This window comes from Grus americana, chromosome Z (genome assembly GCF_028858705.1).
Source record: "Grus americana isolate bGruAme1 chromosome Z, bGruAme1.mat, whole genome shotgun sequence".
Classification (NCBI taxonomy): Eukaryota; Metazoa; Chordata; class Aves; order Gruiformes; family Gruidae; genus Grus; species Grus americana.
This window is the reverse complement of record NC_072891.1, coordinates 24,760,782-24,775,806: the sequence shown is the minus strand read 5'-3', so window position 1 is coordinate 24,775,806 and position 15,025 is coordinate 24,760,782. Positions and strand designations below refer to the sequence as shown.

Sequence of the window (15,025 nt, the reverse complement as noted above, 5' to 3'; positions counted from 1 at the left end):
CAGGATTACAGTGTTTTAGCATTTTTTATTTACAAAGCAAGGAATGTAATATTCAGTCTCTAATATGGCCTGTAAAAACATGCATAAAGGAAAGTTAGTACATACCTATTTTTTTTCTGCTATCCAAAGTAGATGTTTTTTCTTGTATGTCTAAATGGAGTATGGACATGGAGATAATTTTTTTCACACCTTTTTCTTTTTGTTTTCTTTTTTTTTCTTTTTTTTTTTTTTTACACTTAAGGTCAGACTACAGTGCAGTAGCTAGACAGCACTGAAAATTATCACAGTGTTTTAGAGACAAGATAAGCAGCTACTCAGGCTGGAACAGGAGATTGCAGGAACCACAATATTCCAGAGTTGTTTTTTTTACTCTGTATTAACTACCAAATAGAATAATAATAACTATAGAATATCTACATGTTCTCTAAAACCCTAAGTCTTTGGGGTCCCCTGGCAACCTTAAAAGCCACCTTTATGGCACAATATCATCTGCACTTGAGCAGAGTCCTCCTGAAAGCAGAGAGCACAGAAGCATCCTTTCTGTCTGAGTCAACCCCAGTTACTGCCACAAAAATTGTAAAATAATGAAGCACTTCATTAAAGCCCTCTACTTAACGAAGCCACTTGTCTTAGAGCTCTTGTCTCTGTGTCACAGGCTCTTGGTTTGTCTTTTTCTTTTTCTCGATGGCACTGTATGTCTACTGCCTGAATGATGTTAACTGTGTCCTGGTACTGCATTGATGGGATCTGTATGAATGTGAGCAATAAACTTGGGACAGCTTTCATCAGTCACTTCTGAGCACTGTTTACAGAAGACTGCTGCTAAGACTCTGTACCAAGGGGGGGGGGGGGGGGGGGGGGGGCACAATAACTTATCCCCATATCTATTTTATTTCTAAAGTGGAAATGCTAGTTTGATTAATAAAACTGAAAACAACCTGCCATGCTAGAAACAGCCATTCACATTACCCATCCTCAGAGACCCTTTCAGTGCTTCATAGAATCATTAAGGTTGGGAAAGATCTTTAAGATCATCAAGTCCAATCGTTAACCTAGCACTGCCAAGTCCACCACTAAACCATGTCCCTAAGCACCACATCTACACATGTTTTAAATACCTCCAGGGATGGTGACTCAACCACTTCCCTGGGCAGCCTGTTCCAGTGCTTGACAACCCTTTCGGAGAAGAAATTGTTCCTAATATCCAATCTAAACCTCCCCTGGCACAACTTGGGGCCATTTCCTCTTGTCCTATCACTTGTTACTTGGGAGAAGAGACCAACACCCACCTGGCTACAGCCTCCTGTCAGGTAGTTGTAGAGAGCAACAAGGTCTCCCCTCAGCCTCCTTGTCTCCAGGCTAAACAACCCCAGCTCCCTCAGCTGCTCCTCATAAGACTTGTGCTCTAACTTCCTCACACAAAGCCTTCCGTGGGCCAGGGCAGAAACTAAAGAAACAACCTAACTAAGGAAGTAATCTGAATTTGTTGAAGTGGTAGGCACAGGCAAAACAAAGGAACATCCTGAGGAATGATAGGCATAGCAACAGTTCAGCACTGCCAGGGAACTTGTGATGGAAGGGGTTCATGTCCTTGCTGGAGACACTGGAGTTTAGGCAGGCTGGAGAGTAGTAGACATGCTCTTTTACTTGCAAAATTGTAGGCTGCAGTCAATTTTTGATAGATTGCTAGTACAGAAATGGATAGCAGAACCATAAAGTTCTTATGGGTATTCTCTGACCTTTCCCAAACAGTAACTGCTACTGTTGAACCTTGCTGACCAAGGTACTCAGCTATCAGCAACCTTCTCCTTTCTTGTGAGTTGCAATTAACTAACCATTCTGGCATTCATTTGTAGTGTATGGTTACTGGGTATAAACAGAATTAGGATCCATAAGGCTCAGTAATTACCCTTTGGTACAACACCTGTGGCTGCGGGTTCAGTATCTGGATGGCTTTGGTGGGTTACATCTATCTTGACATGAACATGGCCACTGTAGCTTCTGTGTGTTATATTCAAGTGCTACATATTCACTCCTGGAAAGGACATTATCTGTGTTTCTGTAATTTTTAAGTATCATAGCTGTGTCAAACCGGTTGTAATTGCCAATGTCCATACAACATACACAGATGAGCTATTTATCTATGCACAGACTGTATTGTAGCTTCTCAACACTGCATGGGTTAGTACCTCATAGCTAAAAAAGCAATAGTACATAGTCATATTGAAGTTCTAATTTGTCAGCTCCAGTTATGCTGGGTCATGTAAATGTTCTTCCAATGCTATAGAGCATTTGTGGAAAAGGTAGGATAAAATTTACATGGAACGCATTGGCTTAATGAAAATTCACATTGCTGGCAGAGATCCCTCTAGGAAAAACTAAAAATATTTCTACTACTAACATAAAAGATTTTGTGGATGCTGAGAAAGCCCTAGCTCCAAAAACAGTTAAAATGCAATCCAGTTCTATGCACCCTATTTCAATGTTCATTCAATCTTGGTCAGACACCCTCAGGATTTCACAAAACATAAATAAGAAAAGCAAAGCTATGGCAGGATACTTGAATTCACCATATATAGGCCGTATCTTGTTGGAATGATGGAGGAGTCTGCAATTCCAAAAAGGGTTGTGTGTGTACTTATAAACTCATTATACAATTGCTTTGATGCCATTTGCTGTAAGAATGTTTCTTACTCTCACATTTCTTTGAGCATCAGTGTTTCTCCTCTGTTTCCATATTTAAGTATTTGAAGTTGCAGGGTTACAGTGAACTTCAAATCCTGTGTCCACCAAATATTTTATTGGCAAATAGCCAGTATTTTTTTTGTAATACTATAAGTAACCCAGTTTCTGCTCTCCAGATATGAGGAAAAGGTGTGCTGATCCTAGCACGTGGAGAAGCAACACTGGACAACCAGTTACAAGCATAACAGAATACTACTTTTTCAACTTCTAGGGACAGTTGTGTTTCGGGGTTTTTTTAAATACTGGTTGGTTATTGGAAAGCTGCGAGGAACAAAAGGGAAGGTTTGGATGCAGAGAACAAGTTGACTGACAGAGCTCCAAGCACTAGGCACAAAATGGAAGATACACTGTTTATTTTTCCTTATACCCCTACACTTGCATAGTCTGTCTTTCCAGCAGTCCCAATAGGTCTTGGACCTGGAACCAGTCGTGCTACCCAGGAGGCCCAGTATTGCATACTGGCACCACAGTACTCTGCCTAATGCCATCAGCAGAATCCATCTTTTTCTATGCTGGCAAAACTCTCATCACAGTTATAGACTGAGTAAGGGCTATAGAGTTCATATTGACTTCATTTTCTCTTGATTTAGATTAAATAAAAGCACCTTCCTGCACCCAAGCATTTTAAATTACCTCCCCCCCCCAAAAAAAAAAAAAAGGAAGCAAAGACCTTTCTTCAGCTAATTACCTGCATGTAACCAAATGCAAACCTCCACCATAGATCAGCCTCAATCCCCTAGTGTTGATCCATGTCCTCAAAGTCAAAATGAAGCTAATTCAGGTAAGACAAAAAGGCCCTGTAACCTCTACATGGAGCATCTCCTATCAACATAGAATCATAGAATCATAGAGTGGTTTGGGTTGGAAGGGACCTCAAAGACCATCTAGTTCCAACCCCCCTGCTATGGGCAGGGACACCCTCCACTAGAACACATTGCCCAAAGCCTCATCCAACCTGGTCTTAAACACTTCCAGGGATGGGGCATCCACAACCTCTCTGGGCAACCTGTTCCAGTGCCTCACCACCCTCACAGTAAAGAATTTCTTCCTAACATCTAATCTAAATCTACCCTCCTTCAGCTTAAAGCCATTACCCCTTGTCCTATCACTCCCTGCCCTTGTAAACAGTCCCTCTCCAGCTTTCCTGTAGGCCCCTTCAGGTACTGGAAGGCTGCTATAAGGTCTCCCTGGAGCCTTCTCTTCTCCAGGCTGAACAACCCCAACTCTCTCAGCCTGTCCTCATAGGAGAGGTGCTCCAGCCCTCTGATCAGCTTCGTGGCCCTCCTCTGGACTTGCTCCAACAGCTCCATGTCTCTCCTGTACTGGGGCCCCCAGAGCTGGACGCAGTACTCCAGGTGGGGTCTCACAAGAGCGGAGTAGAGGGGAGGATCACCTCCCTTGACCTGCTGGTCACACTGCTTTTGATGCAGCCCAGGACACGGTTGGCTTTCTGGGCTGCAAGCGCACACTGCCTGCTCATGTTGAGCTTCTCATCAATCAACACCCCCAAGTCCTTCTCCTCGAGGCTGCTTTCAATCCATTCTCTGCCCAGCCTGTAGTTGTGCTTGGGATTGCGCCGACCCACATGCAGGACCTTGCACTTGGCCTTGTTGAACTTCATGCAGTTCGCATGGGCCCACCTCTCCAGCCTGTCAAGGTCCCTCTCGATGGCATCCCTTCCCTCCAGAGTGTCAACCACACCACACAGCTTGGTGTTGTCGGCAAACTTGCTGAGGGTGCACTCGATCCCACTGTCCATGTAGCTGACAAAGATGTTGAACAGTGCCAGTCCCAGTACCGACCCCTGAGGAACATATAAACAGGTAGACCGCATTTCAGTGCATTTTAGCAGTTTACTACTGCATTAGGGTACTAAAATAGCAGTGGTAGGGTACTGAAGATAGTGGTGCTTTGCAGTAAGCTTGTAATAAAGCTGGTAGCACACTATACATTTAAAAACGCAGTATTCCAAATACCTGAAATGTTACTGCCACAGCTCAGGAGAGGGTGCTCTAGTACTGCTGTTATACTGCTGTGCAGCATAGCATAAGTTCTTGAGAAGGTGCTCTTCGTACACCAGCTATCACACTTGTACTTTTTAAAATGCCAGGACAGATTCTGGCTCGAACATTTCTGTTTCTCCACTGTAAACTCCTTCAACAAGGCTTAAGGGGCTTGAACCTTTCCTAGAGATTTCTCTCTCAGGACGTACAACCAGCCTGTGTTCACAGCAATGAAGGGCAAAATTTTCAAAACGGGGTATTGCTACAGCAGATTCCAGACTGCAATTTGGAAAGTCTTGGTAAGTGATACACAGAACCATATTAAAAAAGGAAGGTTTCTGTCTATTGATTCAAAGTATTGTGCTGGAGAGGGTATATTGTCAACAATAGCACAGTGATCTAAAAGCAAGAATGCCATGAGCTTTCTGGAAAGCTGGCATTAAAGGTTATCAAATCACAGTGGTAAAGCCAAATTTCTGTATGACCCCGAAATCAGCATCTTGCCCAAGTACTCATCTAACAGCAAGGCCTCATTCCAAACTACTTTCATTCCTGTGTCTCACATTGTAACCCACTTCCACACATGCAGTCCTCTTCGACAAGTACAGCCATTAATCCTTCACGATTTACACATCTGGTCTTCCACTCCATCTCAAAGTTACCTTAATTCATAGTACACAAGGTCACACCTTCATAATACAAAAAGGAATGGGGAGATTGAATCATACACAGTTCTCACCTCCGGCCCCCAAACCCTAAAGCCCTCCTCCACCCAAATGTTGCCACAGCTTCCTATTAGCTAAGCACCAAGCAGCAGCCACAGTTTACATGATGGAAGTAATCATAACATCAATTATCACAGCCAGAGATGCCTGATCACTAATGTTAGGCTTTTTACATCTCATGTCTGTGCCTGTAAGTCAGAAGATGAATCAGCAGGGGAACCAGAAGGCTTGGACAGTTGTTACTCGTCCCTTTGTGCACCTCTAAACTTGGGGGAGACGGGACAGAAATGCTGCTTGACTGCTTTTGTAAAGCTCTTGAGAACTATGATCTGGAAGGCTGATACAACTTCTAAAAGAATAATTTTTATCTCTTTATAGATTGTCCCTCTCTATAAAGACCATAAAGGCAAAAATTTCTTATCTCACAAGCAGAGGATGACACAGAAGCCGTGAAACATGATTACTTCAAAAGGGATATACTACTCTTTCCAATTGCAGTTATGAGTTACTATTGGAATAGAATTACACATACGGCAGAAGAAACTTAAGTTCTTAAATAAAAGAAGTACAATTTCTATGTTTTATTATCATCTACTGAAATACTACAGTCCTTACAACTATAAATTATGCCAAGGAAAAATGATCAAAGGAAATCTGATGAATGAATTAACTTATGCAATACTTGGCTGCCATCTTTCATCTAGGCATAAAAGCACAGTAAATGCCCATTTCTAATGCATTCAGTGCAATGCAATGACCCAGGTCTAACACCTTCTTCCATCAAAAGATTCTGAAGTGTACTTTAATAAATTCAGCATTGTCACACTTTGAACAAGGCATGTATTGTAAGTCCCGTTATAAAATAAGAAGAGTGAAGAACAGAGTATTTCAGTGACTTACTGGGTGTCCCACATTATCTGAGAAATAGCACTCTAAAGCAGTCTCCAGCTCTCCCAGGCTCACACCATACACATACAGCTGTCATCTTTCCATCCTCTTTGGAGATTAAGCAACAGAACTAACATATTACAGCTCTAAGGATCTTTAACAAATCAAAGGCTCTCCTTGCTGACATGAATGAAACTTGGAAAGATCAAATAATGCCTTACAATTAACATGATAAATATCCAATCAATATCTTTTGTAGAGGCTGGCCCCTCTTTTCTGCATCCCAATAAACTCTTTAATAACCTATCTCCCCAAAATCTCCTCTGGCTAGAGGAGTATTTAACTGAGCACACCGAAACAAACCAAAAAGCACTGCATGTTTGTTCTGGTTAATCTATACCATCTCATAACATCTTTCTACTTATTCTGCATTATGGCTCATTCAGAAATGCTGATCATTTTGCTTGAGGCTGATCTGTAACATGGGTTAGTATGATTTACAGCACGATTCAGGTAAGTCTAGTCCGTACTAGATACCTAGTCTTGATAAGGCCACGCAGGATGACTGGGATGCGTAAGAGTTGAATGCTTGTGAGTAGAAATACAAGTATTTAACAGTTCAGAAGGCTTATTAAACAAGTCTTAGCAAAATAAGACAACTTACCTCCTTAAAATTGAACAAAGCAGAGGAGCAATTGTGGAAAATGTAACCCCACCACAGTAAAACACAAATCTGATGAACGCAGACGATTATACATTTGTTTAATGTTCACATTTCATGTGGACCAACGCATTTGCTTTGAACTTCTAAATCCAGTAATCTGAATCAATCTTTTAAAATATTACTTCAATAAAGTTTTTCTTTAGACTCTAAAAGAAATGTAAGATTTATAGAGACAAAAACAGAAGGAGAAGCGGAGTCTTCCCCAGGTCTGATACTGAAGCAGCACTTAAAAGACTAGTACTAACACTCATGTCTGCCCGTTTTCTTAACACAAGAAGGCAAAACAAGCCATGTAGACAAAAAAGGTTGATTTTAAACGACTACAACTTAATTTTCAATCGCCTCTGCTAAAAAGAATTTTTTAGTGAGTAATTACTTAAAGAAATTAAGGAATACTTAATATAAATAGATAATCCATGATTTTGAATCATTGCTAAGACATCTCAATATATTCCTCAGATGTGCTTTTCCCTGCTTTCACATTCAGAGGAGCAGCGTGGTGAAATGCAGTTACCCAGACCACAGATGTGTTGACTAAACCACCCCATCAGTAGGATTGAAACCAGCCATTAGTCCCTTTACAGACATGACTGCTCTCAAAAATCACAAGATCAGAGAAGTTAAAGTCTGTTGAGAAGCATATCTCAAACTTTTGCTCCTTAATCATTGCTGTTTATTTAGATTCTTACACATTATACAAACCATAGAGAAGCCGAGGCACTGCAAAGTGAATTTTAATATGAAAATATCCATGACAATAAATTGACATGTACTTTTAATGTCAGAAGCTCTGCATGAACTCCTGATCCTACTTTTTAAAAAAAAGGAATTTTGACATACCCTTCTATACAGCCGTATTTATTAACTTACTGTTTAAAAGTGACAAGCTCTCCCTGGTCAAACTATGGTAGTTTTCTCTGAAGAAGAAAATCCCCTGCTCAGCCAAGGGATTCATAAGCCTCTTCTGAACTAAATAGTGATGATACAATTACTTAATGCTTCACCACCTTTCCTGTAATACTCTTGTCAGTATCAGTCCAACAGATTTAGTTACAAAAATCTCCAAAACCCGAAACAAAACAAAAACCCCACATACACCAACACCCCCACCCCACCACCACCAACCAACCACAAAAAACCCCACAAAAAACAGAGAGAGAAAAAGAGAGAGAATTACTTCACAGCTATTTGCTGTATCTCATCCAAATTTAGTGGAAGTGAGTTTATGACACCATTACAACTTTGTGACACTGTTTATTTACAAAAATAACAACAACATAATAGCAGCATTTGACATTTCTTTACTTGTACTATTTCATAGTTGCTTCATTAATGCAAAAATATACTCTACCAACATGGAACAAGTTTGGTTATTAAACTTAGAGGACCTACTTTATTACCAGAAATATGAAACTTAGAGAAGGGAAATAATATTTTTGCTGCTGTAGTGCTTAGGTTCCCCAGGTATATCTGAACCCAGACTGTGATAGATGCTGTGTGTAACAAATTAATCATAGCTCCTGTATCAGTGGGGAAAATGCCAGAAAGGATCTACTGATAGACTACATGAACTGTACATTTCAAATTACTCTCTTGATGTTTCCAGATCACTCATTCCTTTGATTAAATTATTATGAAAATGATGTATTTATGAAGTAGCAATTTCTAAGTGGCCCATGATTTACTCATCAGTGCAGCAGTCATTCTAAATCTTTGCACTAAGGTTTTATTGAGTAGAGCAACAACTTCTAAGAAAGCTACATAACTGGCAGCCCCATTAATGACATCAAGGACTGAGCGAAGGGAAGATGAAATGATGCTTTTACCATTGCTGGTAAGTCTTTCAGGTCAAAAAAGACACATGTAACCTTTTCAATGGGAGAATATTTCATTAACAAGATTAGTATGGAACATACTTTGTACACCAAAAACCTCTAGTCTTGTGTCAAATTTGGCACTAGATTAACGTAAAAACTGTAACATTGAAAAAAGCTGAAACTTTCCAGCAGAAAATATATAAACAGCTAAAAACTCATTTTTGCTGTCCATGTTCTCCTGTATTAAGCTCAACAATCATTAAACTGTTATGACAATTTTAAAAAGTAATAAAAATTGCCCTCTTAGACTGTAAGAGCTCAGTTTCAGAAAACATTGTGAAAACTGAAGATTGTAGCTAGCTTCTCAACTGTAGTATTTACTTACTACAGAACTGAAGTGTTAGAGCTGTATTTCCTCAATCTAGGGGGAAAGTGGCTGCCTCCACATATTGTCAAGTTTATTGAGCTGTTTCGTATTGAAGAGAATACAGAAGAAATCCCCATACTAATGTGCTCAGATCCTGCAATAGGATTTACCTACAAATGAAGCATTCTTGAATTCAAACGAACAAACAAAATCCACTGCATGTAAAGGCATTTTTAAAAAGTTTAAAATTAAACATAATTGAAAGTATATTTCTCTTACCTAAAAAAAAAAAAATCCTTTTGTACAGTGCTTTTAGGTTTTGGTATTACTTTAATTACACTTTTCAACATATAAAAATAAACCTAAAGTACAGGCTGAAAACCTTTCTTTCTGTTTACACATTAGCAAACAAAATTAAGTTTTAGAATCTCTTTAGGTAATAACACTAAATGGCATCTACAAATTTCAACTGTCCACACTCCAATCTCTGGTGAGAAAACTACATCCCTCTGAACTGAGTGCCTATTGATCAACATTATTTTAGCCATTTACAGATCTCAATATTTGTGTCACTAAGTCCAATTCTCACTTTTAAAATTACGGTGACACCAAAGGCAGTCATTGATTGTTATAAAACTGAAAGTACCGCCAAGTGGCAGTAGGGACCAATAATATGCCCCAGTTCTGCAAGTCATTGTTCAGAAGTCAGTCTTTAAGATTATTTCACTGTTATAATGCAGTTTTCACACTAACATTTACAAAATTCAAAATTATTTTTGTCTGGTTTTTTTTTCCCTGTAAGTGAATGGCTAGCAAAATGAAAATAAATGAACTCTTGCCTTTCTTCATTACAAACTAACAAAAAGACAGTGATGCAGAGATGCTTCAGACCCAAAAGTAGAAGCTACACACATCACTATGGCATTACTGCTTGCGATGGTCATATATGTGAATGAAAAAAATAATAGTAATAAGGACGGGTATGAAGTATACAATAATTTGTATCATACAAAGCAGCCTTTACTTATTATCTCTTCCTTAGACCAAAAGAAAATCACAGAAATCCCCAAATCCCATAGCTATTCCAAAATACCAGTACGAGCAAGGGCAACACAGAGAAGCTACCATGTACCTAATGGATTTGCAGAGTTTCAAAGTATTTCAGGTATTGCTGTAGATGTAACTGGGCCAGACAACACTAGCAAGCAATGCAAAGCATGCCACAGACTACAGAATTTACCTTCTTTGCAGCAAACACACTCAAGCATCACACAGCTCATTTCAGAATGCAAGCTGTGCATAGGTTGCTGCTGTTAGCCATCTTCTGTAAACCTAGTTCAGATGTACCTATCTGAAATTTCCATCAAAAAAATGAGGTGACTAATGAGTAGGCAGAACCGACATCTCACCTATTTCTCAGGTATTCTTCAGATGTTTCTAGTTTTGAAGTGCTTTCTCCCCTCTTAGTTCTAATTCTGAAATATGAAAACCAATATTCTTTACATACCATACTATCAGTGTTTGCAAACAAAATTTCATCCCTCACACCTGTGTAAATCTATTGACTTCGATGAAGTCAACATAATCAAATTGTCAATATAGTCAAATAGTCATAGCCACCTCTATTTTGAGGTTGGAATCCTGTCTGACAACCAGCAGTTGTCTTCTGCTGCTGTCTTCTTTCAAAATCCAAATTAAAATCTTATCTGTTATCCAGAAACACTGTTGTGGTCACTAATGGAAGCTTATGCATATGTGGTCTTAGCAAAACCAACGCTTTTCTGAGCAATTACAAGTCACAACATTTTCAAATAAAGGCTGACTCAAATTAAGAGACATGAACTACAGCTATCATGAACTACATACACTGTTTTCAAAACCTCCACTCAGTTTAATCCCATCTATAAAGTGCAAAACCAAACAATGTGACATGGCAGCTCAGCATGCAAACTTGTTAACAATGAAGGCAATGGACTTCCAGTGGAAGATGGAGACATTTAATGGATGATGCACACAATCCTGTTGGAGTGAGCAGGAACTTCATTACTGTGCTACACCACTGGTTTAAAAACGAGCTCCTTTCTGCAGAGATAGACATTTTACAGAATAATGGTTTTCCAGTACTGGCTTTTTAGGAAAAGGGGAACTGTAAAACACCTAATATGAACAGACAGAACTTAACTACCTCACAGATCCACACAGTATTTACAAAGCAAAACCAGAAAATACAGCACTTCTAAGAAAATATGACTTGAGGTGGGGAAGAAATATGTTTGGCGACTGGTTCTTTTTGGTTGCTTGGGGGTTGTCTTTTAAAAAAACCTTTTTTATAAGGGAACCACTAATTCACATACAATATAACAACATGCTGCATATGGATTTACACGTGATAAGTTAGCTAGTAAGGCTGCCATCCTTAACTATTAATTTCCAAAACCATGTTTCTTAGCTAACTGTACACAATCTTTTACATATTCTGTAAGTGATATGTAATAGAGCTATTGTAATTTCAGGATAACGAAACTCAAGAAATCAAACTACTATCAGCTGAAACATGACACACTGCAAGAATTCTAATTCCTCCTAAGGGAGAAACTTAGCTTTTCAAAGATATTATTAAGAATACATTTATATTTTCACTGGTATCCATATTTCAAATCAAAGAAGCTGTGTGAGTAAGACCAGATCAGCTAAAAATATTCCTTTAATAAGTTTGTACCAGCAGAAACTTCCCTCTAAAATACTTAATTTTATTAGTGAAATGGTACCAAAGATAACAAGTATACAAACAATCTCTTTGCTCTATGCTACTTACACATCATAAATAAGACAGCTGTTGTTGCAAGACACAATCCTTCACAGTCTTCCTGTAAGCATACAGATTTGTCATTCTTTTATCAGAATAAGCTGTTTATCAGCCAACAGCATGTGGCTTAAACATCACAAAAATGACTGTCTATACTTTACATGGTAAAGCATTTTCTATAGTTTTAAATGTACACAGTGGCAAGAACATTAAATCCTACCGAAAATGAAGAGTGATTAAGCAGCTTCACAATCAAACTGGGTTTCATTACCTTAGGAATTGGGCAAATTTTTAATTCCCTGTAATATTGCTCCCCCCCCCCCCCCCCCCCCCCGCCCCCGGAACAATTAACTGTGTAAAGGAAAAGAAAAAAAAATGAAAGCAAATAGCTAATAGGCTATTAAGTTTTGTGGGGTTTCTAACTGAAAGAAGTAACTCTTACTATGAGGTAAGGCAATTAAGTCATTTGATTGTATTAAGTTGTATTAAAAATAATCTACTCGATTTTAGGTATAAGTAAGGTTTAAAGGTATGACTCTTAAGAAATCTCATGTAACTGATTAAACTAGTTCAGAGAACACAAGCCATGTTTTACCTCGACAAAAATATTTGCTTTGTCATTCTTACATGCTTTCTCCCCAAAGAATGGAAAAAGAACCTCTACCACATAACTCCTATGTAAATTAAAACTTTCTTCCCCAAATTATTTATCCCCAATTCTTTGCATACAATTCTTTTTATATCACCCAACAGGTATCAGAGAAGATGATGGAGAGGTAACAATTAAGGCCATTCAAATGTAGATTAAATGTCTAAAGGGCTCTGATGCAGGTGATCAGAAAATGCTTTGTATTCAGCTACTACTTTTGTACAGTGGTGGTCCCCAAATTGCATCTTTGCTTTCATCTATAAATCTCTTCTAAAAATAAAAAATAAAAGTAAAAATGGAGCTTTAGTATTTTAACAAGTGAATCAAACAACTGTTCTGACAAATCACTTGCATTCTTGTCTGCAGTATGGTGGTGGCAAAATAGCAATAGAGATCATGTAAGATTTAGCTGAAAATGAGTAACAGCACATATACATTTCTAGAAAATACCACATTTTAAGAAGGCACTAAAGCTTCTGCTTGTGCTCCCATATTTTTTAAACAAATAAGAAAAAAATATTTTCATAATGGCACCTGTACTATTTGCAGCTGATCAGACACACTGCAGTACGGCTCAAAACAAAGCTGTAAGTTCTGATAATATTGTACAGATGTGCTCACTTCTGGAAGGAAGAAAGAAAACAACAAAACAACCCCAAAAGAACCCAGTAAGCTAACCTATTATCTATAACATGGCAATGCTCCTTTTAGGAACAGAAAAACAGCATGCATTGTTCAAATACTTAAAAAGAAATAATAATTTTAGGGATATTAGTAAGAAATTCTTTTAAATAATAAACCCCAAGAAGTTCAAGCAGTGAGCAAATGAAAAACATACTCGTCAGTGGGTATTTAACGTAAGAACCGTAAAACTGTGTTTATGTTTAAAATCCCTTTCCCTACAGTTGTCATTTACAACAAAAGAAAGTGTATATTTATGCACCATTTCCAAGCACATCAAACATTACACATTGAAGTTTTTGTGGATTTTTTTAACCCACAAGGTAAAACAATACAAAATTCGTCAACAAGCATTATTTTAAACAACCTTCAATGCATATCTTTAGCTTTTTTGGGGTAGTACAGGTTTACATCTTTCAGTTTCTACTTATTTGTAACAGCTTATGGCAAAACTTAACATAAATCATTTTACAAATAAGTACAGCCATCATGGAAATGCATGGATTTTCAGAGATGAATAGTTCTGATGGCATCTGCCTTTTCATGGTATAACTACTGGTCCGTGCTCTCTTGCTTTACAGCAAGAAGACAACAAAGCTATCACAAGAATCAGAAGAGCTACTAGTACTATCAACACGTTTAGGTTGATTGCTTTGACATTTTCTTCCTCATTCTGGGAAATAAAAAGCTTTGGGTTGAATAAGAGGTCCATTCTTTGCTTTAAACCTCTTCCACTTTAATTGAGAGGTTTTCTTCATTTGGTTGACAGTTCCCATTCTGTTGTAGCTTGACTTCATCTGTCCTTTGTGCATCTCTGTTGTCTACTTCCTTGTCAGTTTCTGAATTCTGATCCTCTTTAGTGTGATCTTTGTCCTACCAAAGATAAAATTATTTTACAAAAAAAATCATATTCTTAGCATTCTAGGATGTGACTTCCAACCAACTCTTGGTATTTTTATTGTCTCGATTTTTTACATGCCTATCTTGTCTCATTAAGTTCTTATTTAAGAATCTTATTAAAAAATTGCTTTTCAGTTGGGTGAAGTTAGGCACCCGTAACAACTCATCATCTAAGACATTACCATAAAGTGATCTGTCTTTATCACCAATATTCAGAAAAAAAAGGACAAGCAGCATCATGGAACCTATGAGATACAGCTCCAGAAATTAAGATTTCACCATATTTTCTACATAAAATAGGATTAATTTTTTTCTTTCATATTTTAGTCAGGTATCTGATGCAATTTAAGAGAGTTCTTGGGTAAGATAATTATTTAAGCATGTGGACAGAGTCACTTAAACCAGCTGTTTTATAACAGTTGAATAATTCTCAGTACAACAAACTACTCTTTAAAGGCATGCAGCACTTCAAACTCTAAGATTAAAAAATTTTAAGATGTTTCTTTTCTTAAGCACACCACCTTCTATTTTGCAGGGGAAAATCCCATACCAGTCTTCCCCAACTCTTCAACTTTACTCCTGCAGAGTCCGATATGCAGACCAAGACCAAAGCAACCAGAGAGAGGCTGAAATGAAGAGTTTATTTAAAAAGTAATCTTTTCAGCTTGACAGCCAAGGTGTCCCTGAACACTGCTCCTTAGTTACACAGTCTGCTTCCTG

The 15,025-nt window shown here is 38.2% G+C and overlaps 1 protein-coding gene across 6 annotated transcripts in view; it reads right to left on the bottom strand.

Moving 5' to 3' along the window:
• Nucleotides 1–11,957: 11,957 nt before the first annotated feature.
• The window catches only part of SREK1 (splicing regulatory glutamic acid and lysine rich protein 1), a 36,599-nt gene continuing 33,531 nt past the window's right edge, over nt 11,958–15,025 (bottom strand). For all 6 annotated transcript variants that reach the window (XM_054808895.1, XM_054808894.1, XM_054808896.1 and 3 more), the window contains one exon: nt 11,958–14,278. In XM_054808895.1, coding sequence (XP_054664870.1) covers nt 14,126–14,278 — 153 coding nt within the window. In that variant the 3' untranslated portion in view covers nt 11,958–14,125. The remainder of the gene's footprint in view (nt 14,279–15,025) is intronic.